This window comes from Pinus tabuliformis, chromosome 3_1, assembly GCF_031772625.1.
Source record: "Pinus tabuliformis cultivar Carrire ecotype Pingquan chromosome 3_1, CPIR1, whole genome shotgun sequence".
Lineage (NCBI taxonomy): Eukaryota > Viridiplantae > Streptophyta > Pinopsida > Pinales > Pinaceae > Pinus > Pinus tabuliformis.
In genome coordinates, this window is record NC_142301.1 from 720,988,844 (window position 1) to 721,014,642 (window position 25,799).

Consider the following 25,799-nt stretch of genomic DNA (forward strand, 5'->3'; position numbering starts at 1 on the left):
CATGTCCCGTAATTTTGCTTAATTATGTTACCAAAGAATGGGATCTTCTTGATAAGAGCACCAGAGTTCGTCATAGATACCTATACCAAAACAAACATAACCAGACAGGAACGTAGTGGAAACTTAGCTTTTCAAAAATCATATGATATAATTTTCCGGTTTTAAGGATTATTACGTGTTATTTTTTTATAATGCGTTGGCCATGATTATTTCAGCATGGTAAGACGTGGTCGTGACCACTATAATTGTAAGCTCCTCTGTGGTAGGTGCAAAATTCGCAGCTCAAATCCAGAGCAGTAAACTGTGGTGGAAGAGAAACGAATAGAGTTTGACAATATTGTCCTGAATATGATGAATCATGCTCTGCATGCAGCGATTGTACCATGTCCTGCACAGGGTCATGTTAACGCTCTTATGAATTTGGCTCAGCTTCTGGTTATTAGGGGAGTTTTTGTCACTTTCGTCAATACTGAGTGGATACACAAACGCATGGTGGAAGCTTCAACGAAAGTTAGATCTCTTGTTTCCGGAGAAGATCTTGGCTCGGAGCAGCAAGAATGGAGAATTCGGTTTCTGTCTATTCCTGATGGTTTACCAGACAACCATGGCCGCACCACCAACGCCAACGACTTACTTCTTTCTCTGCGAAAGTTAGGCCCCGCGTTGGAGGACCTCCTTACCAGTGCTCATGAAAAATCACCGTCATTTCCACCCATCACGTTCATCATCACAGAACCCTATATGTCCTGCACGGAGGAAGTCGCAAGCAATATGAAAGTGCCCAGGGTTATCTTCTGGCCTCTATGTGCAGCCGCCTCCATTTCCCAACGCTACGCCAGCTTGCTAGCTTCTGAGGGACATATTCCAGCAAATGGTATGTCTCTCCATTTCCACTGTAGAGAGTATAGATTTTCTCAATGCTACATGAACATTATGTGTGACTTACATATTACTCTTTTTCCTTTTCTTTCACGGTTCAATTTAACTAGACTCAAATTTTATATATATATATATTTTAATTTTATCAGTTTTCTTCGGTGAAGTGAAGAGATGTTTTTTTTTAAAGTAAATAATTTATAAAAATTTACGAATGATCTTAAAATACTGATTATCAATATCAGCCATAAATTGAGATAATTAATTATTAAAAATAATATTAATGATATTATTCAATTTTTATTTTTATTTATATATAAATTTTATAAGGATACTAGGGAAACATTTAATTGTATTAATTAAATTTTATATTATTATTTAATTATATATAAATATATTAGAAAAAATTCAAATATCAAAAGCAATACTTTTTTTCATAATTTGTTTTTATTGGATTTTTTTTAAAACCCTTTATGCACATTTATACAGTTTGAGTGGGCCTAAAGGTTAAGAGCATGTGTTTCATCCTAAGAGGTCACAGGTTCAAAACCAGAAGGGGTAGAGTATGTATGCCTTCATAGACTTAGCAGTCAAATCGCTGGGTCGAGGTGAGTCCCTACCAATTTGGTGTTTGGCTTGGCTATAACCTTAAAAATGATTATTATTATTATTATTATTATTATAATTATATCTAGAATTAATAATTTAATGATTTATTGAATTAGCAAATGTATTTAAAAATATATTGTTCTATTGGTAAAAGTGTAAGTTAGGTTTCTTATAAAATAAATTAGTTTATTTATTTAAATTAAATAACTATTAAATGGTGTTCATGGGTTTTAGATAGATAGTGATAAGGTGCAATATTAAAGTACTTTTTGATGTGAAGGTGCTATGCTAAGATATTCCTTGATATGAAGGTGTTATGTTAAGGAACTCTTTAATGTGAAGTCATTGGTTCAATTCCTCACCCCATCTGGGTGATATATTGGACATAATAAAAATGTCGCACCAAAATTACAAAGAAAATAGCTATTAAATATTGATAAGTATCAAAACACTTACTAATAATATATCTTATATTATTATTTTAGATTTAAAAGAACATATAATAAAAATTTTAATTCACTCGCCCTTATTTTATCATGACTCATTTCATATTCAGTGTACCTAATTACTATTAAAAATATTTTATCTCACTATTATTAAAAATATTTTATCTCACTACTATTAAAAATATTTCAAAGATATAATATTCCAAAATAAATACTCTAATAATTACTTAACATTTTTCTTTTTGAAAAAATTAATAATATATTTTTTATTTTAATTCTTATATTCTATTTAAAAATTGAAAATTATAAACTTAAAAATAAGTTACAAATTATTGGTTATTAGCTTTGTAGTCTTATCTTACAGTACAATAACGAGAGATACTACCTCACTACAATAACTAGAGAGACTACCTCGACAATTCATATATTCTATAATCCAAATATCTATGTAACTTAATTTCAAAGTTCAAAACAAATTAAAATATGTAAGGTATTTTTAAAATAGACTAGCTTTTGATTATGTGAAATTCAGATTAGTGTACTTGTATGATATATATTAGTCTAGAAAAGATAATTGAATACCATTGTATATAATAAAATTAATGTTTCTTCACATTTATAATTGTCTATATAAATAATATATTCTAGTAAATGGTTCTCTTTTTTGAAAAATATGTCTCCATATATCATTTATCCATATGAAATGAAATCCAAAATGTCACCCGCAAGATTTAATTACGAGTTATAGATCATGACATGAAACATACCGAGATGCAATCCCATTCCACATTGATTAGTGTTAAGTGAAGTGTTTAGTGTTAAGTGAAGCAAGTATTTTCAATATAAAATGTCAACATATTTATCTTAGTTTTAGGAAGCTAAAACATTTAGGGTAACAAGATATAACTTGAAATTCATGAGTGCATTATCATAAAACCATTTCCCTTAGGAATGTCCATCATCATGCCATGCGGTGAACAAGAGTGCTTACTTAAATGTAGTATTAAGTGATAATTATTAAGTCTTGTCTTTTTTAACTCCATGCTATTAGAAATTATTCTTATGACAACAAGGTGTACATCAGAATTACGATAGTAAACAAATAAGTCAAGGTGTTCATTTTACCACTAATAATTAAGACATGACACGGCCAATGTCACGGTGAGCCAAAATCATCATTTTAACATTAAATTATACCTGTACCACCAATTTAAACCTTGATAGATAAAAAAAATAAGAATGGTTAATAATTCAACATTGGTAGAATAAGAAAGGATTGAAATGATTAGGTCATTTTCTTATGCATGTGAAGTGTTTCATGTGGTGCACCAGTAATGAGTGAAGTTGTTTTTCTATCTTAATTTAGTATTTCAAAAATTCTATGAATGTTGATATTTAAGTATATATTTTTAAGCACAAATTTATAATCAAAACGAATTCAAAATTATCATTATTTAATGCCATGTCAATAGGTGGTTAACAAAACTTATTCATGAAAATAAAGTTTAATTTCATGGAATTATTTTGATTTTTCATAAGATTAATTGAGATGAAATAAACTCTATGAAACATGAAAATTACATCAACAATAAAAAAATGTGCTAGATTTTTTCATAAGATAATGAAATTAAATCAAGATATAACAATTCATTAGCTAGTTAGAAACTTATGTACATATTTTGTAGCTTCATGATAATCATAAACGAATAAACGAGTATTATCCTTAAGAAAAAACTAACATAAAATAATTCAAATACTAATTATCTAATTAAGGTGAGCTCCAAGAATTGAATACAACAATATAAATCTAAATATTGGTCATGCAACCCTTACATAAAAAAAAAGGGTTGGGAGGACAATAAAATTGAGGTGGAAAGAAAAGAATAGAGATAAGTTAAGTGTCACCATTGGATATGGATTCTTATTTAATTCCTACAAAATATGTCGTCTAATTTAATGTGTAAGTCCCTACAAATTTTCATTGAGAATAATTGGGAAGCATAACCTAAAGAAACCTAGACTATACAAAATTCATAGAGAGGGTAAACTAATTGTAGATATAGCATAATTATTGCAAACTTGATTAATTATAATATACATATAAGGTAGGAATTAAAAACCCTAAGGAATTAAAATTGAATATGAATACCTAGATTCATAAAATCACAAAGAAACAAAATATATATTAATCATACTCTCTCTTCATTATTGGCTTTACAATAGTGCTTTCTTCAGTGCCTATTTCATACACACTACTCTACTAGTACTAGTATAGAACATTATAATCAAGAGAATAAATAATAAAATAGACCACATAAAGAGAAAGAGAGTCTCCCATTCCATTCAAACCATTAAATATATGATGGAGGTGCCCTCCTCGTATCGATGGATTCCTCCTCAACATCATATATCGAATCCTATGAGCTACTATGGAACCATGAGCTCAAATCGTGTGCAAGGATCAAAAAATGAGTGTAAAACCATGTTTCCAAGTCAAAACCATGAAAAAATCCTCATATTATTACAAAAAAATCTAAAAAATAAGGCACTCCTCTCATAAGGAGAAACTGATTAACTAATTTCACATGTGTGGTCAAACACATGATAATTTTTTTACAAATTTCAATAACATCATAATCTTGTTAACGTTTTCTCAATTTTCTATTATAAATTTGGTAATCATGTGTCCATTGTACATCTATGGTGTTACTCTCATGCAAATCAAGAAACTTTGTTAAAATCTAACTTCCCTCGGTGTCTATCTCACTCAAAATGTGGAAAAATTATCTAATAATGACCTCTAGCCACCCCAACATGAAAATATTCCTCTAGGAGACTCATACCTACTCTGTATTATGGTATGTATAATATTCTTAATGTGAACACATTTATGATTATGTGGCATCATCATTCATTGTCCTTCCATACATCAATCCGATGAAAACTATTGCAATGTTAGTTAATATAATCATTTCAAGGTACATAAATCCCCATGTAGATACTTAGATCCCAAGGCATAGTGCACAAATTCTAATAGGATGGATCCTAGTTATAGCTCAAAATGAGTCATCAAGTAATTATATTTTAACAATATCATAACATAGTTTAATTATGTAAATCACATAACTTTACCTTAGAGGGACAACCTCTCTCCTATTATATACGTCAACTCCTAGGACATGAAATACTTAGTATGTACATTAGTTAGTAATAGGTAAAGGTGGTGATTAATTAAAGGAAAAACTTAAACGAAACCTTTTAATTTGATCCTCAAAGTTAATACTAATTATATAAGGCCCTCTACTAGTTCATCTATCCTTTTCGTTGCAAGAACCCTCATTTTTTGTAGTTATAATCATTTGAAAGGGAGATTTAATGTAAGTTTACCATCTCAATGCCATTCTATTACACATTTTGCATTTCTTGCATGATTTTTTTTAGTCCTTTTATTTAGATATCCATTTTTAGCATAGTAACATGGTGTTGGGCATTTTTAACGAGGCAACTTCATTATTTTTTCATTTGTAAAATTATATACTTCTCACAAATATATATAATTATTTTTGTCTAATTTTCGCTTTTATCTTCTTTCTTGATATTTATTTATTAAACCTTGTTGTATGCCAATTTAAAAGCCAGAAATAAGTGAGGAGAACATTTTTAATGAATGGGATGATAACAAATGGGAAAAAGGGAAAAATTTTCAATATGATTCTCATATGTGGTACAATACATAACAAACTCTATAATAGATTGTATTATTTGATATTATTAATGACAAAATTTATATAAAAAAAAGTATACCTCGGATGTTGTATGAGACATGATAGTAATATTATTACATTGCGGAAGAGTCATTATATCAAACCAAACCTTTATTGCATTACATGACAAGTTTAGAAACCAACACAACATATCTAAGCAAGGAATCCACACATACAATTGTAGTAGATCAACTAAAAGGATTATGAGTGATGTACCATTTGCAAGTTCAAATTTCGTTCAATATGTAATGCATGGAAGTTGATATACCATGTTAAAGTTATATGATAGAAATCATAGATGACATCAAAATAGGTGGTCATATGACTAATGGGAAAAATATAAGAACAAGCATAAATAATTAGATTTAAGTAGAAGATATAATCCAAATAACATCAATGTACCCCTAAGAGTATGGTCCAAAGTTGGTTTCCCTTGAGGGGAAAAATGTAGCTCCTACTTTAGGCATGCACTCTCAAATGAAGATTGTGTGGGAACTCAAGAACCTCATGCTAGAAATGTAGCCTATGCAAATATAAACTAGGCTAATTGTGACGAACAAGGTGATACTGCCATCTTAGTTAAAATACTAAAAACATTAGAGAAATATGTTTTTTTTAATGATTAAGAATCAAGTATGTACAAAAACATGAAATTAATCTAGGTAAAGAAAAGAAAATACATGGAAAGATAATTATTCCAAGGTAATGAAAGAAAATTGAAATAAAATATAATCAAACTAAATATTGTTTAAGTGAGCTTATTCTTTCCCAACATACTTGCTAATAAACTGTGTGGCTTATAGGTGAAGTCAAAGGTCCAATGCTACCACTTGATAAATTCATGAATAATTGTATTTTTCCATATGTTTGTATATAATCTAAAACAAGGACACATTGGAAATCAACTAGGTATCGAGTAGGCATTTGATCACTCCCAAGTTTTGATAAAAGGTAAAATTATGGTCATGAATCACAAGGCCCAAATTATACAATCATTGACTATTATTTCCACCAATTTCATCCATAGAAAGGTCAATTAATCTCCTTTGTACAGTATTTTCGAGTTCAATAATAATAGACAATTTTTAGTTGCATGCGTTTTTGAACAAATGAAACAAACTTGAATACTATCTTATGTACGTTCTCTCAGTGGATTCTTATTTTTACACTTAGGACAAAAAATAGAAAATACTTCATTCTTCTCTTTTTTTCTCTGAATTTGTTGACGGTGTTGGACCCACCAACATTCAGGGGATCCCCCCAGTATGAGGTCCAAACTAGACCTCACACCGTTTAGTGTGGGAGTCCCATCTGGTATGATAGCTCGATTGTCACTATCTTAAGGATTTGCCTCAACTCTTTCTTGTCAGCACAGGAGAGTGGTGTACTTTTTCTTCGAGAAGTGAGGTTTGTGTGCCTGGTGAGTGCAAGTGTCACTTTTGTCAATGGTTCTTTCACTGTAGATGAAGATGGTGAGAGTGAGTCCCAAGTTGGTTGGGAGAAGTCCCAAATCTGATAGGAACAAACAACACATCAAGACATTCACAACTTCCGACGGAGTAGTCCACATGGATGCGGCAGTCACAACACACAAGGGAAGATAACACATATAACACTCAGTGGATTAGTCCACACAAGTGCAATGATTTCTTACAACAATTTTTATGTGAAAGGTCTATCCAATGTCTGGGAGAGTTGTCTCCATGAGCTAGAGAGCGTTAACATCATATACAACACATTTTCATCAATAGATTATGTATTACAACAAGTGAAATAGTTCAAATGTGAAACACAAGTTAAAGAAAATTGCATCACAAGTGTTAAAAATTAGTCTTACAATAGTTACAATACATGTGTGAAAATGTGCTAGCTTGTTAGCAAGCTTATGAATTAAGAGAAAGTTCCAAGACACCTTGTTACACCATACATCACTAACCCTGTGTGAGGGTCATTGGAGCCATTACTTACTCCTCAAAGAAAATATTATAGACTCTCTTGGCTATGTGGGAGGAGCTGAGGTGAAAAATTCCTTTTCATGTACAAGTGAGGGGGTATTTATATCCAAGGGTGAAACTAACCCTTGTGGTTATTCGAATACCCTCATGAATTTTCGACTTTACATGAATCTTTGTAGAACAAGTGGATCTCTTGGACTTCCACGTTACATTACATTGATAGATAGTATGGCCCACAGTAGAGATGTGGACAGAATGAATCATGACATGACTCGACATGACAGTGCTAGTACATTCGTGATGTTGCTGGTGTGCATGTCGAGTTGTAATGTTGTTGGGTGATGGATGTCTTCATGGTGTGTCACAGCTTCACCTCCACATGGCAAAGTGCACCTAGTCTTCGATGGTCGTTGGTTCGCTTTAATGTTTCTTTTGCATGTTTGTCCTTGCTTGATATGTTTGTCTACTCGAGAAAAGTGCATGTTCGTTCGTTCGTTCGTCCATGAGAGCATCTTGCATTTTTTCTCATCCGTCCGTCTGCAAACACATATTTGCATGATCATTCATGTGCGAGCACATCCCTTTACATGCATTATTTATTTGTCTATTGGTGAACCTGTCCCTTTGCATGTTCTCCCCTTCATTCATCTCATTCATCGTCGTGCCATGTATGTTTGTGTACATGTTCCTATAGTCACTCATGACAAGAAGACATGAAATCCAAAAACCTCCTAGTCTACCATGATACATGATCATTCTAGATGTAGGTCACTTGGAGGGGTGAGAATGTTGCGAGGCAAGATGGAGGCTCTGGGAACTGCTGATGAAAACAACACAACAGTCATTGAGTGATGGAGATGGGCAATCCGGATCGACAATGAATATCCGTGACGTTTGGTGATCTAGGTGGATGTTGGTGGCCACCCACCTATCCCACTTGGACCCCCACAACTGTCTCTTTCAGTTTTTGGGTTTCCTTAATTATATCACAATTTATTATTTTTAGTCGTTTTTCGGGTCTTGAACTTTCACAGCCATTTTGAGGCCATAAATGACATTTTTTGGGAAATTTGGGAGAAACATGGGTCCATGGACCGATATTTATCTAACCAAAGTTTTAGTGCTTGGATAGATCTTTCTAATGAGCTATTTTATGCATCAAAGAAAGATCGTATGCCAAAGTTATGACCCTGGGAAGTTGATGTGCCAATTTACCCAAACAGGGCCCACAGTTTGGCGTTTCATCTTCTAGGGTTAAGGTTTTGGATGTTTATGTTTTTCCATTGTTTCTCAATAATAAATAGGACTTCGAGCCTCATTGTAAAATAGTTCAGAGGCATGTAGCTGCCACATCTCTTCTCAAAGATAATCTACCATCGCCCTAGTTAGTTTATATCCATTTCTGTTTGTAAGCATATTTCAGTATTTTATAGTAATGAAATGAAGTATTATTTATGTTGCATCTCTATATGTGTGGTTATATCTATAATTTGTTGCATTCCTATTTAAATCTGGATTAGTGGTATTAGAGTGGTTTTCTCTTTCTCTGTTTTTCTTTGCATGTCCCCAATGAGGTCGAGATATAAGGAGTTAGGGCTTAAACTAGTCGAACCTTTGCAAGACTAGCCTCACAAATCCTGATGCCCTCCCATGGCGGATGAAAAGAAATATGAGGGGGTAGGAGATCCTATCAAAATCTTGCTTGAAGAAGCCCTCAAGCGGAAAAGGAACTCGATGATGGAAAACTTTGCCCAGATCCTTCAGTGGCTACCCAAAGGCGACGCATCGGCTTCCAACAGCTACTCTGGAAATGCCACATAGTTTAAGGTACAAGTTAATTTTCAAATCCCCATATTCGAGGGTCAGATAGACGTAGATGTCGTAGACAAATGGTTAAATCTGCTAGAGGGTTAATTTTCTATTCATGATTTTTCTAGTTGGGAAGAGATTATTTTCGCTCTTCTCAAAGAAACCCCCCATGTCAAGGATTGGTGAGAAACCTACTGCGAGCAAAACGATGAAAGTACAAGCTCACTATTTTCAGCCTCACCCACTTGGAATTCATTCAAGATGCCATCAAGGAGTAGTACTACCCTATCAAAAGCTATGAGGACAAATACATAAAGTGGACCATGCTGCAGTAGGGAAGGGACCAAGATGTGCCACAGTTCACCAACATTTTTCATACCCTTTTCACACAGTTGGGTATCAAGGATTCTTAGCTACGTTTGGTACTCAAATAATACGGCTACCTACACAGGTACATCCAAGAAGAGATGGAGTCCCTGAACATCTCCTCGCTTGGCATGGTGCATCGATATGCTATCAAAATCGAGCAAAAGTTTAAACAGAAGAAGCGAGACTTTGGCTCTGTGAATCCAAAGCAAGGAAAAGGCTTCCCCAAATTGCAGAACTAAGGAAAAAGCCAAGATGGGGTAACCCAAGATAACCCGTCGAAGCTATAGAAAATAACAACATCACAAAGTCAAAGGAGGACATAAGAAAATGGTGTGAGTTTCATAAGAGCCCCACTCACAACGCAAGTGAGTGCCAGACCAAGCAGTGACTAGTGGCCAAGTTGAAGGCTTCAGAATCAAATGCATGTTATGACCCTAAGTCAGAACTTGACAAGGGGAATGGTAAAGAGAAGAAGATCATTGACACAGAGCCTAGCACCACTATTTCCACTACCAAGATCCAGAGAATGGGCACGAAGATCCAGAGGAGGGGGAGCGTCTTTTCCACTCGCAGATTTTGGTGAAGGGTTCGCTGCTGCAATTCATTGTTGACAGTGGCAGCCAAAAGAACCTCATTTCAGTAGAGGTTGTGAAGCGGTTGGGCCTACCGGTTACACCACACCCACAGCCGTATAGTATTGGGTGGCTTCACCAAGGACAAGATCTCTGAGTCCACCAGCAGTGTCACCTTCCCTATAACATCAAGCCCTTTATAGATGACGTATTGTGTGATGTTGCACCTCTTGATGTTTGTGATGTACTATTAGGCGAACCATACTTATGGAGGCGACATGTTGTGTATGAGTCAAGGTCCCGCACTATTATTATTACTTTAGGTAATTCATTATACAAGATACCGGAGGTAGCCCCACCTACCACCACCTCTTTGATTGTTACTAAGAAAGGAAGAAAGCTCATCTCCGAGACTAGGAAATTCATTTTCTATCTGGTTCACTCCCAAAGTAAGGGGAAGATCGTCGCCACATCCATGACCCCTGCGAAGGGTTCCTCCATGCAGCAGTAGCAACAGAGGGATACGGTCATGAAAGAACACAGGAAAACTTCTCCTCACCCACAGGGGTACCACACAAGTTTCAAGTGGGTGACAAAGTATGGTTGCATCTGTAAAAAGAATGCCTTAAAAGAGCCCATTAGAAGCTCTGACCACTCCGCCATGGTCCTTACACCATTACCAAGGCTATGGGAAATAATGCCTTGGAGCACAACATTCCCCCATTCCTTCACTTGCAACGAGTGTTCAATGTGAACTACCCTCGACCATGCTTCCCACCATTACTAGACACATAAGAGATTGCAGAACAGCTCACCAGGGACTAAGTTCAGCAGATGGAGGAACTCAACTCAACAGGGACAATTGCTTCCAAAGGGGGGAGGAATGATCCTGGTGAATGTTGGTGGCTACCCACCTAGCCCACTTGGAACCACACAACTATCTGATTCAATTTTTCAATTTCCTTAATTGTAGCAAAATTTACTATTTTTAGCAGTTTTTCAAGTCGTCAACTTCTCGAGCTGTTTTGAGGCCCTAATTGACGTTTCTGGGAAATATGGGAGCAAAATATGTCCATGGACCAATGTTACTCTTCCAAAAGTTGTAGTTCTCGGATAGATGTTTCTAACGAGCTACTGTACACGTCAAACAGAGATCGCATGCCAAAGTTACGACCATGGGAAGTTGATGTACCAATTTACCCAAATGGGGCCCACAATTTTTCGTTTCATCTTCTATGTTTACCTTTTTGGATGTTTAGGCTTTCCCATTATATCTCAAGAATAAATAGGCCTTCAAGGCTCATTGTAACATAGTTCAGAGGCATGTAGCTGCCACATCTCTTCTCAGAGATAAGCTACCATCACCCTAGCTGGTTTATATACATTTATGTTTGTAAGCATATTTCCGTATTTTACAGTAATGAAATGAAGTATTATTTCTACTACATCTCTATGTGTATTGCTATATTTGTAATTTGCTGCATTCCTATTTAAATCTGGATCATCTGGCCCAGCTAGAGGAAAAAATTGTGTAGTTTTTTGGGGGAACATTTTGTGTTGCATGGAGGCTCTGTAGGCAAAATCTGTGTAGTTTCTAGAATGAGCTAGTAGTGGGGCTTGGCAGCAAAAGTGTGCAATGTTTTGGAGGAACTGGTCGAGAGCTTGGCAGCCAAAACTGCACAATTCCTGGATGGAACTTTCTGCTGGCTACTGGGTCACTGGCAGCAGAAACTATGCAATTCCTGAGGGGAACTCGTAGTCAGCTGCCGGGAGCTTGGCAGAAGAAACTGCGCAATTCCTAGAGGGAACTGGCAATTTGCTGCTAGGAGCTGTTCGCGAGGGAAATTGCACCAATGCTGGGAGGCTAGCCTATTAATCATCATTACGCAATTTCTAATCTGAGAAGACTTCTAGGAAGCAAAGGGCCTCCTCATGAAAACTACTCAATTTTCTACATGAGTAGTCAATCAGTTGTCGGGAGGGCTTACTGAAAAAATTGTGTAATTTCCCATGAGAGACAGGGATGTGAACTGAGTATCTATCTAGCCTATCTGTACAATTTTCTCAGTCATTAGAGCAGGAAATACTTGCATCCTCTATGCAATTTTTCAGGGGAGTCAGTCCCCAGGTAACTGCTGGGTCAAACTCTCTACTTGACCATTATGGGGATTGATTGATTTTCATGCAGGAAGTGCAACTTGAAATGACTTTCTTGGTGCTTCGGCACTGTTCTTGGTGACAATCGATCTATTCGATGGCAGGGTGATGGTCTGGTTGTCAAAGGGGAGTCCAGTCGTCATAACTTCAGCGAAATGACTAAGTGTGTGAACGAGTGAAAGATGCCTATGTGATCTTCCAAACACACACTTGCATGAATCAATGACGAGATGACTCAAAACATCCAGACACAAATGTACAACATGAATGATTGACGGTGTAAGTGACAAGCGTGACACTTCTGATTGATCATTGGTTGACCGTGACAATGCTTGCATGACAGTCAATGTGACTCCATGTGTGAGTGTGATAGATGTTTTCATAGCGAACACAACAAGTACACATGAAGCGAAGACTTTGAGCATAACTAGAACATGGTCGTAAGCATGACTTTGACATCAACATGCAAGAGTTGGTGAAATGAACAAGGAAGGTGAATGTGACGACTCACAGGAGCTCACAGACTGAACCTGAGTTTTTGTAGTAATCAAGCAAAACTCACAAGGGAGGCTCTGAAATTAGGTGCAGGCCAAAATTTTGGAGGGTGGTTGTAGCCACTACAACACTTGGCGACACACTAGTAGAATTCCATTGTCTCTGTTTTGGTTCATTGATAGCATAGTGCCTTGGCCTTTTGGGGAGTATTGAATCATTTTGCAGGCTACTTTGGCTTCCCCATTTACCCCATGGACATATATGGTTCACCTTTTGCCAACTCAGTCAAACACAATCAAACGTTCATCTTGATCACAATGTTTCGAATTTGTGAAGGGTAGTTTAGCTCACGAGCTGAAGATTTTCAGAGTATAAGTTTCCATCTCTGGTGTTGCTCTGCTGCCAGCAAGCCTGGATAGTACCCCGACAAAGTCACGCAAGAACACACACATTGCTCCACTACTAGCAAGCCTGGTCAGTAACCGGTGGATTTGTAGGCTTCACCTCTCTACGCAGAAAGCCGTTCTCTTCTTTCACCTTTGCATTTTTCAAGAGGAATATGCATAGTCACTTATTTATGTTTTGGGGTGGAGGAGGGATCCCAACTTATTAAGAGAAGAAAACTTTGTTCCATCAGAGAATCATGTAAGACCTCTGACATAGGTTTTCTTGTTTATATTTCCCCTTATCGATTTCTACTAGTTGGACGAGCTTGAACACACAGAAAAAGGCTGAGTGTAGGCATGAGGCTTCATTGGCTTGTTGGGGCCTAACCTAGGTTCGGAGTTAATTATCCAAACAAAACCCTATACTACTAGCCCTTTCAGCAACAGTCCGCGGAGCACTGAATGAGGTCTCACCTGAAGTGGTATGGGAGGGTGCTAGAACTAGGTTTCACACCCTTGAGATGTCTAAGAGGTTTACTGGTTATTTGTTTATTTCAGTGTCCAGGTGGCTTCGTGCACCTTCCATTACTCACGGCCTGATACCCTGCCTTTGCGCAACCCTAACCAGGGGATGTGTCGCGCTTTTCACTATTACCCGAGATCTTATTTATATTCCAATATTAATTAAGAACCTTTGCCTACTTAAATGTCTTATGTTTTCTTTTTTTTCCACAGAAAAAGCGGTAACCTTTTATTTATAAAAATGAAAAGTTACACATAGAATATGCATTGAAGCATTTTCAGAAGTTGCCCGTTGGGCTCGTGTGCTTTTGCACACAATGCAACATAGCGAGGCTACCATTTATTCAGAAAGAATGAAAGAAAAAGAAAAAGGAAGGGAGGAAAGGACAAAAAAACTGGATCCAGGGAGTGAGTAGAAGACTCACACCTCATGTTTTTCTCCACTTCTTCTTTTCGACCTTGCACCACTCCCCTTGGGTGGGCTCAATAGTTGCAAGGACTAACTGTGTTTCTGCTTTCTATGGAGCTGTATCCTTGTTTGAGTCTGAAGAATCTGAGGGGTGATGCCATTTGATCCCCCCCATACTCAGATCCTCGCTTGTCTTCTCTGCCTGATTTGAATGGAGATGTGAAACCTTGATGGCTGTTTCCTTTTGGGTCTCTTTTCCTTGGGTAGGCTCAGTATTCTCTATGGGAGTAACTTCCTCCTCTACTTATAATTCGTCATCCTCTGAGTCAGGAGGGGGGAATTGCCACCCTTTTCTCTGCTTCCCTTTTGCTTCTTTTTACTGTTTGCTTTCTTGGCTTCTGGGCATGTACTTTGCAAGTGTCCTACCAGCCTATAGACTCTGCATCTGAAAGCAGTGTTTTCGTAGTCTTCTCCTTGCAGCCATTTTTGTTGCTTGTATACCAGCCTTATACTTTCTAGCAGTCCTTTACTTAGATCAACTTCCACACAAATGTGTGCAAAGGTGTAGATCCTCTCCCTAATCCTCTCCAGATCTATTTTGATATATTTCCCTATGTTGTTCCCAATTCCTTACAAAACTCATTCACTCCAAAATTGAAGAGGAAGGTTATATAGGCGGACCCAGACTGGCATTCTGGAGACAGTCATTTTGTTTGGATCAAAATCTGGAAACCATGGGGTCATAAAAAGACCAGTTGTTCCCCAAAACCAAGGCCCTGCATTGATGATTGTATCTCTGGCTTCCGTGGATGCGAACTTAACAATGAAAAACCCCTTGGAGCATAGATGTATATCACATTCCATGGTCCAACTAGTGTAGATCCAGTGAAATAGATCGTATGGCTTTGGCCAAAAACTGTTAAATCGGTAGATTAGGGCCTGAGTTTCATATGACTTAACGTATTCTTCTAGTCCTGTAGAATCAGTGTTGAGGGCTGGGGTTTACCCTAGCTGATCTACTATGTATGGCCTAGGTGTATGTCCACCTTGATCTGGAGGGGACCCTGGATCTATGTTACCCTGTAAGATGTTTTTATAAGAGAAGCCTCCCTTGGGTTGTTGCTGAGACGTTTGGAATACTGCGTTGAAAAGAAAATAGGGTTGTTTGAATGGATGGTGATGCCATTCGGACTGTGCAACGCTCCAGCCACATTTTTTAGGGTATTGAATGATTTATTTGGGCCTTTTCTTGGTCATTTTGTTCTTGTATATCTAGATGATATGCTTGTGTATAGTACGAACTCGGATGAACATTTGTGTCATATAAAGAAAGTGCTTGATGTTCTAAAGAATGAGAAACTATATTTGAAACTGTCAAAGTGTGAGTTTGGGAAGACTTCTGTGATTTATTTAGGCCACATTTTCAGTAATGGACAATTAAGGATAGATCCCTCTAAAGTGGAGGCAATTATGAATTGGTTTGAGCCCACAAATTTTATAGAGTTTTGAATTTTTCTGGGCATGATATAGTATTGGAGAAGGTTCATTATGAACTTCTCCATTATCGTAACCGCCTTGCATGCCTTGACTAATGTGAAGAGGGTCTTTGAGTTGGGAGGTAAGAAACATAAATCCTTCGACACACTAAAGAGAATATCAACATAACACCAGTGTTGGCCTTACCAGACCTTCAACAACCTTTTGAAATTGAAACAGATGCCAACGGATATGACATGGGTTCTGTATTGATGCAGCAAAGAAATCCTATATGTTACCATTCAAAGACTTTCTCTCGGGCTGTTCTCAATTATCCCATGTATGAAAAGAAGTTGTACGCCTTGATACCAAGTCTAAAGAAGTGGAAACACTATCTGATTGGCAAGGAGACCATCATCCATATGGATCATCGACCCTTGCAATATCTTCAGTCACAGACCAAGGTTCAGCAAGCTTGTCACTTCAGATGGATGTGATTCCTCCAACAGTTTCATTTGGTGATAAGACACAAGAAGGGTGCCAACAACAAAGTAGCAAATATTCTTTCTCGCCCTCCTATTTCTGCATCTATAGTTTTGCAAAATGTTTCTTTATTGTTAGAAATTTATGCTGAACAATATGCTAACGATAGTGATTTTAAATAAATCTATGCAAAACTGACTCATGGATCGCAAGTGGACAATTATTACTTGTAGGGAGATATATTGTACTACCTTGGAAAACTATACATACCTAGTGATGAAAGGGTTCATGTAATCAGAGAGGCTCATACCTCTCTGGTGTATGGTCATTTTGGAATTGAGAAAACTTTATGTCATTTGTAGAGGTTTTGTTTTTGACCTCATATGAAAAACATTGTGGCTCACTTTGTGAAGGTTTGTGTGTTGTGTTTTGTTTCAAAGCCCTCTAATAGAAAACTTGGGCTCTACACACCAATCCCTATTCCAAGTCGACCATGGGAAAGTGTGTCCATGGAATTTGTAGGAGGTTTCCTATGTCTAGGAAAGGTCACGACTATTTGTATGTCATTGTGGATCCTTTAGTAAAATGTGTATTTTAATACCTTGTAAAAAGTAGGTCACTACTGAGAAAACTACTTTCTATTTCTTTTAGCATGTTTGGGTCCATTTTGGGTTGCCCACATCCATTGTGTCAGATCGAGACTCTCGCTTTCTTGTGGAGTTTTGGATCAAATTGTGGGGAATGATGGAAACTAAGCTGAAAATAAGTATGGAATTTCATCCATAGATCGATGGATAGGCAGAGATTGTCAACCACATACATAGATCGATGGACAGACAAAGATTTTCAACCACACTATGGTACACTTGTTGCAAGGCTATTGTGGGAAATATCCCAAGCTGTGGGATGAAAAAATTCCTTATGTGTAACATGCATACAATCGAGTAGCACATTCATGTACACTGAGGTCACCATTTGAGACATGTTTTGGCTATCTACCCAGAGATCCCTTGGACATGGTATTTGGGAAAGAGGAGGATATAAATGGATGAGATGATAGGGACAAAGCACAGAAGCTCATTCAGTCGATACAGGTGATTCATTAGGAAAAGCAAGAGAAATTGGAGAAGAGTCAAGATCGGTATAGACCTCAACCTGATAAGAACTGAGTTGACCATCAATTTCAAGTTGGGGAAAGCTATGGCTCCATATCAACAAGGATAGAATGAAATGAGAAGGGAAGAAGTTGAGACCCATCCGATATGGTCCCTTCACCATATTGGCAAAGATCAGAGACTATTTTTCATCTTGACTTGCCTTCTTATATGAAGATGTACTTAGTGATAAATGTAGAAAACCTGAAGCTTTATGAACCTTAATTGATTATGGACACCGAGGAGGTTTCACAGATTCCTATAGTGGATGATTTTGCACCAAAGTATCTAGATAAGTTCCCAAGGATATCATTCTCGACCAAAAAACTAGAACTTCACAATGGGGAGATGTGGAGTATATCCATGTTGGCTTCAAAGGAATGCAACCAAGCAAAGCTCGATGGATGTAGAAGGAAAAATTGAGGAAGCCATTTCCTCACATTCCAATTGACTGAAAAGTCTTTTGGTGGTCCAAAAGCTCTTAGTGGAGACGATTGATATAGGAGGATCCTGGAGGATTGATCAAGGTGGATCTTCAGAAAAGTACCAGTTGCATTGTAAGAGGCTCAAAACTCAAAGTGGAAGAATCTAGATAAACTTAGAATCAAATGAAAGTTCTCATCATCCTAATGGGACTCAAATCTGAGTCCAGATGACGAAGTTAGAGCAAGTCAAAATTTGAGTTTGACTTGTCCATGTGGCAGGAGAAGGTGATATCGAAAATGTATTAGCAAATGAGGGAGTGACACAGGGTAGCTTTCCACTTGGTCCCGTATATCGTATATCACCGCAAGAGGACTAAGCGGCTTAAGAATCGGCCCTGACCAGGTGTCGACTGCGATTGCAATATCACATATCATAGGTCGGAGGTGGAACAAGTATACGAATCGGCTCCAGTGGAGTCCATTTGTAATGCGGTATATATCGCAATTGCAGTTCACAAGAGGGGAGCGATAACATGGAGTGACACCCTAGCCCACACCGACTGCAATTTGCAGGGAGGATCTGGACCCGATATCTTATATGTTGTGGTTTATAAATCTTGGCAGGTCCACCATATCGTAGAGGGATGAACTTCGATTGATATGCTGATGGGTTGCACATCGATTACGATTTGCAGGGAGGATCTTGATGTGATATATTATATATTATTTCTATAATTCGATAAGTCCATATATCGCAAAAGTGTCTATTGTATTGGCTTTGGATTGTTCATCGATAGTTAAAAGTGTCAATAGACATGCTCTCGTGCCTTGAGCGCAGTTAATGGGCTTGTTATGTTTAAACATGATTTCACTATTGTTAAAAGGTTGTTGCCATATAAGCTTTTGGTGAAATCCCGCCTGCCTAAACTTGGTTATTATGTTAAAAATTCCTTGGTTCTTAGGGATGCCTCCATGCTTATATATATGACTGTTGTGTCGGAAAAAGGCATGGGGAGTTAGCAGATAGTTCAGAAGCACACACACGTAGTAGACCCTAACCCTGACAGTAGATCAAACCTCGCGTTGAGAAGCAGAGAGGTTTTGATAGATTGCAGAAGGCCCGATTATCCAAATTGGGAGTTTGGATAGGAGTTTTTGCACTATTTTTTGCCAGGAGTTTAATGGTAGTATCTATTTTATGAAGCTGAGCTCTCCATTCTCTGCCCATCTTTCAGCTTGAAGGTATATGGGTTTTAATTGTTTTCTGCTTGTACTTTTATCCCTTTTATGTCACTAATTGAATGAATGCCTCCCCACTATTGAGCAGGGCCCAGAGACGTAGTCCAATTTGGATGAACTCCTTAATCAAATCATCATGTCATGGTTTTTAAGTTCTTCTGATCATTTCTACATTGTTTACGTGCTTTTAAGTTCCATGCTTAATTAAATTTGTTATATGTAATTCTCATGCATTTGTAAGTAAAATATCTTGGATCATTAGTGTAGTAGTGAAGCCGCATTGGTGCCCGTCTTCACTAGTAGACCTCCTACAAGTTCCTCCAACATTGGGAACTAGTTTAACAGACTATAACTTAGTTAAATTGAATTAATTAATTAGAACTCAAAATAAATCAACTTGGGCCTCTAAAATTTATGGATCACTCTACATGACTCTAGATATACTTCCAACTCAAATTTCCTAAGCCAACTAAGTCAAATTATCTTTGTTAACTATTACAAGTTGCTATGAGAACATAATTTCGATTTAATTCCTATTTAATTCAAGGACGAATTAAATTAGGATTTCTTGTTGCTATTTTTAACAATAAGAACTCCTTATATTATTTTTAAATGAAGTTGAAAGAGACATGAAACCTTCCATAACATACATAAAATAGAAATTTTTATTATTGTCTTACTGTCTAGTCATCATGCTAACCATTACCCTATCCAAATAATATCTTTCAAGTATCATCGAAGCATATGTCGAGTTGGACACCAATTGTAATATATAGGTATTCCAAATAAATTGGGATAAAAATTATATAATAAATATTAATAATGCCAAGGTGAGATGCATGCATTTGGAAAATAAGCTATGTTTGAAAAAGTAAAGGTAAATAAATGGAAAATTGACTAAACAATAAAGCATTGACAATGCACTTTGTGGAGAGAAAGGTCATGAGGAAGGACATTTATGTAGATGGAAAATTTTTGCAAAGGATAGAGTGTACAAAGGTGAGGGAGAAAAGAGCAGTGTAGAGGAAATGGTGTGCCAACGAGTATGCACTTCCCACGAAGGAATGCTCAAGCTCAAAATTAATTATGTTATAAGAATGTGTGAATAGTGCAAAGGAGTTATGAAGATATTAGATGTTGGGGTAGGAACTAGAAATAGTTTATAAATATTTCTAAATATGGAATATATATATATATATATATATATATATATATATATATATATAAGAATAATAAAGAATATAAATGTAGAAATATAAAAACGAATTGGAAATGGTAAAGGAAAAGTATAGAAATGGTAAGAAAAGGAAAAAAAAAATTGAAAGTGGAAAGGCTAAGCATGCAAACACGAAATAATGAAAAATTCCACAATTAAATACTAGGTAGATAAATATATAAACAAGAAAATAATGGAAATGGATAATGCTAATTGGAAACGGTAAAATGATAAAAAGTGAAGGATAAAAATATAAGATAAAATAATAAAAAGTAAAAGATAAAAATATAATTAATTGTACAAAGTAGAGTGAAAAAGAAATATCATAAAGGAATGACCTTTATTTTAGATTTCTTTAAGTGGTAGGTGTAGTTGATACATAAGGCGATCAAATAAGAAAATAAACATGGTCAATTTTTTTTGCTATCATTTTTTTCTTCTCTTTGTTCATAAGAGAAACCATCCTTGTTAGCTTTGTATGAAGAAAATTTACAACATTATACCTCACTAAAAACTTGTAGTTTCAAAATCATTCTATTTAATGCTTAAGATGAAAACACATCAACAAAAAATTACTAAAAAAATAAAATAAAGAGTTAATGCATAAGATGAAAAGACATAACAAGAAAATTACTAAACAAATATACATTTACTTATTTCCTATCCTGAATTTAACTAACAATAAATAAAGAGTTAAAACTCTTAACTAACAATAAAATAAAGAGCTAAAACTCTTAACTATGTTCGAAAATAGAAAACATAAAAGGCACGCCTTCTATAATTATGAGAAATATATAATATCCAAATACTATGTTAGGATAGACATAAGATATTAGAATCACATGTTTATTAAAGAGTTAAAACTCTTAACTAACAATAAAATAAAGAGCTAAAACTCTTAACTATGTTCGAAAATAGAAAATATAAAAGGCACGCCTTCTATAATTATGAGAAATATATAATATCCAAATACTATGTTAGGATAGACATAAGATATTAGAATCACATGTTTATAAAAGTGATTATTTCAGGTTACATTCATTCTAGGAGTTCATGGGGATGTTATTGTGGCTTTGAATCCCAACTCAAGCATTTATTGGTAGAATTACCTAATAATAATAGCGAGGGGGCTTATTACATAGTCGTTGATGCTATTGTGATAAGTCAATTTCCATTTAATAGTAGATGTCATTTGCATTAGCATCATAATGATTTCGGTATTTGATTCCAAAGTTTATTATATATGTGTCTATTATTCTCTTAGAATAGTTTGTTTATCATTAAGAATTGGTGATTGGTAATTTTCGTTAAAACTATACTAAGTGGACTCATGGAACTTTTTTCTAAGGATTATCTATTTAGAGAGTATTTCTTTTGCATTTGAAATGTATGGTAGAAAATAAAAATGTGCCACAGGGGAGAATCAAAGGGCTATGCATGTGGAGGCTTACAAAGTGCAAGGCCGACCCATATCCCTATTCAAGGTTCTCTTGAAAAAAAAGTCTCAAATATTTCTAATAGTATCCACAAAAGTATATAATAAAAGTTTATTTATAAAGGTCAAGAAAGAAGTGGTAACTTCCGCAAAGGGTTGGGCATGTGGACGCTGGCCCATATCCCTGTCCAAGACCCTTAAAAATAAGTTTCAAATGTCTCCAATATTATCCATAAAAGCATATAATAAAATGCTATTTATAAGGATCAAGAAAGAAGTGGAAACTTTTACAAGAAGAAGTATGTCACAAAAGAGAAGGTATTTGACTTTAGAATGTAGTGTTGAGTCTTTTCGTCCTTGTTATAATATTTTCAAGAAAAAAAGATAATAATTTTTTGAAGAAAATAGAATCATATTAACATAGAAACATTTGGGACATTATTTTTGAAATGATTAATAAATTAGATTAATATGAAAATAAAAATGAAAATTTAACCAATAATGTGATTTCTAAAATGATAAAAAAAATATTTAAATTAAAGTTATTAATAAATGATATCAATAAAAAAATATAGATGAAAATTTAAACAATAATATAAAAGAAATAAAAAATAAGGAAAAAAAATTACAATTAAAAAACAAAAAAGAAAGGATGATTTAAAAATACAAGAGCAAGTGCAAAGCCAACAAACCAAATTGAAGAGTAAATTACACACACATATCAATGTTGACTCCATTTTTAAATTATAGGGTTATTATCACTTATTTCAATTTATAATGTTATGGTATATGTAGAAACATGAGGAATTTACACTCTAAATTAATTATATTTATGTTAAAGTTATTCATTTAAGGGGATGGTTCTCTCTGGTCCATCATCATCTATCTATACCCACTCCATCGTGCCACATGTCTAGACCACTTATCAACCTTCAACAGCCAACCAACCACAATCATCATCTATCTATACCCACTCCATCCTGCCACATGTCTATACCACTTATCTACCTTCAGCAACCAACCAACTACTAGTTGTAGCAAGTCCTCATGATATGAAAGATAAAACTCATGTCATATAGGTAGATAAAATCACATATCACAATAAGAATGGCGCTTTAAACCTACCAGAGTTTATCTTCACTTCTTCCATTTCCTCAATCATGCACAAAGTTTTGATATATACATAAACTTTTATTAATAGCTATGCATATTTTTTTCATCATTTGTATACTTTTCGAAGCTATGAATGTTTTTCTAATGGTGTTAAACTTTAGGGTAAAATAGTCCATCTTATTTTTATCTAATCATTTGTATTTACAGAAGGAATAGCTCTACCACTAATCCACTTAGAAATTATGGTTGCCCATGTCTTTGCAATGGCTAATGATTTTATTATAAATTCCTCATCTATTGGTATTGTTTTGTATCTTGTTATGGATTGTTTAGGCCCAATGCAATATCAAGTTCTAAATACTGAGTCTATTTAGGGATTTGTCTCTTTTAAAGCGTCTCGATAAGACATATTTATTAATATATGTTATTGTTAATTTTAGACCTAAACCATGTCTTTTATGATGCAACACATATGGATTTAGTGATGCTTCGATATGAATTTTAGTTGTATTTTAATATGTTTAATATTTTGGTTGGATTGTGGATCAGGGATAACTTAGGTGTGGTTTTTAGTAGATTGCCTCAGCTTTGTTGGAAAACAAGAGGAGAGTTTCTACTAAAAATGCATATGTATAAGATTGTAAACGGTTAAGTTCTTTAACATTTTGGTATATATTATTTGAACCTTGCTACTTCTTTGATTATAGTAAGGAATTCTTATGAAGAGTGAGATGTTATTTTTTTATGGTAGTATTTAGTTTATGGTAATTGTTATGCTTTACGATAACATCTATATAGTTGTTGATATGGTGACTTGTTCTAGTCTAGGAGATGGCTCAATTAAAGAAAATACTTGTTTATGGTTTAAGACAATGTTAATGTTTTGAGTGAAAAAAATTATTTTCATTTATAGTTGTATTTTCTATTTAACTGCAAAACATAAAACCACATAACATATGTGACCTCATATTTAAATAAATAAACTTGAAAAATTAAATGAGATATTTTTTTCGATATATTTGTTTAAATTCCATTCAATGTAAATAAAATTAGGAAAATATTATTTTTTATAGATTTTATTTGAATAACAAATAATACGAAATTTAATCTTAGAAATATTTTCTTATTACTCGTAAAATTGACAGATATAAGTAGTGTATCCTAAGTAGTTTTTCTTTTGTTTCTTTTTCTGTTAAGCAAATAGTATTGTAGTATGGTCTGTAGAGTCCCAATGATTGTAAAGAAAGTTGACATATAAACACGTTGTTTCCTATGATTTATAGAAATTTTAATAACATTATACTAGGTTGGTTTCCTCGAGGTCACATATCAATATTTATTTTCGAATTAGTTATATAAAATGTGCCTTTATCACCCTCCTTATTTTTGGTCACTCCTAAAAAACGACTGACTTCCAAGCAGGAAAATTGACATTTTCTAATTTATCCAGCTTCAGGTCAACTATGGTTAAGTAATCTTGACTTCCAATAAGTCAAATTTCATTCCCTAGTCCAAAACTTTGCAATCTACCATCTCTCCATGTACGTTCTAAGTTCTAAGTTCTAACACGTAATTGAGTTGGCTTTAATCACCCTACAGCAGCGAAGAAAATTCGATTATATTGCATCGCAGTTCGAAAAACACTGACATTTTCATAAAAAACAGATAAAAAACTAGTTCATATTTTGTTTCCTTTTACAGTCTTCTTATATATCCCGAGTGCTTTTGTTTAATTATATTCATTAAAATGACTGTAATTTGTTTGTAACTTCTTCAGTGTCGGAAGGCAAAAATAAAGAAAACCTCATCACTTGTCTTCCGGGCAACATCCCACCATTGAAGCCAACCGACATGTTGTCCCGATGTAGTGCTGAGGATCCGGTGGACATTACCTTCGATGCTATTCTTTATGAAATGCAGAAGCAAAGCAATGGCGACTACGTATTAGTGAACACGTTCGAGGAGCTCGAAGGGAGGGATGCAGTAACAGCACTCTCTTTGAATGGCTGTCCTGCTCTGGCCGTAGGACCTCTTTTTCTTCCAAATTTCTTAGAAGGAAGGGATTCGTGTGGCAGTCTGTGGGAGGAGGAAGAGAGCTCCCTGACATGGCTTGATATGCAACGACCGGGATCAGTTATATACGTTTCCTTTGGCAGCATCGCTGTCATGAAATCTCAGCAACAGCTAGAGCAGTTGGCACTAGGGCTCGAAGGCAGCGGACAACCTTTCTTGTGGGTTCGTCGGTTGGATATCGCAGAAGGCCAGGTTGCGATTTTACCCGAGGGCTTTGAAGAACGAACGAAGGAGCGGGCCCTGTTTGCGAGGTGGGTGCCACAGTGTAAAGTACTTGCCCATGCCTCAGTGGGATTGTTTCTCACACACAACGGATGGAACTCTACCTTGGAGGCAATGGGCTTGGGGGTTCCCGTAGTGGGATTCCCATATTTTGGCGATCAATTCCTCAACAGCAGATTCGCCAAGGAAATATGGAAAATCGGCCTGGCTTTTGAGGATGTGGAAGTAGATAACCAGAAGGTGGTCATGAAAGAAGAGGTGGAGGACGTTATGAGGAGAATGATGAGAACACCGGAAGGGAAGAAGTTGAGAGACAACGTTCTCATTATGAAGGAGTCTGCAACGAAGGCCGTCCTCCCCGGAGGATCTTCTTTTCTGAACTTAAATACTTTCGTTAAAGACATGACGATGGCTAAAGGAGTCCAATCCAAAAATGAAACCACATGACTCTGTTTCCAGAATTTACCGTAAAAGAATATGGAGATTTAAGAATAAGCTGCTGATCAATATCAAAATTCTTGCTAAATTGTCAGATACATCTCTCCTTTCCGAGATGAACAGGAATAGGGACGCCTTAAAGTCTGCCATTTTTCA

The 25,799-nt window shown here is 35.6% G+C and overlaps 1 protein-coding gene across 1 annotated transcript; it reads left to right on the forward strand.

The window, feature by feature from the left end:
• Positions 1 to 292: 292 nt before the first annotated feature.
• LOC149189316 ((R)-mandelonitrile beta-glucosyltransferase-like) lies at positions 293 to 25,799 on the forward strand. The gene is made up of 2 exons (XM_089413186.1): positions 293 to 874; positions 24,688 to 25,799. Exons 1-2 carry the CDS (start codon positions 349 to 351, stop codon positions 25,650 to 25,652), a joined length of 1,491 nt encoding a protein of 496 aa, XP_089269312.1. The 5' UTR covers positions 293 to 348; the 3' UTR covers positions 25,653 to 25,799.

Excerpts from the sequence above, each read along its gene's own strand:
- LOC149189316 (XM_089413186.1), top strand. The coding sequence starts at position 349 with ATGATGAATCATGCTCTGCATGCAGCGATTGTACCATGTCCTGCACAG. Across the intron at positions 875-24,687 it reads GGGACATATTCCAGCAAATG|TGTCGGAAGGCAAAAATAAA; the intron begins GTATGTCTCTCC and ends TAACTTCTTCAG.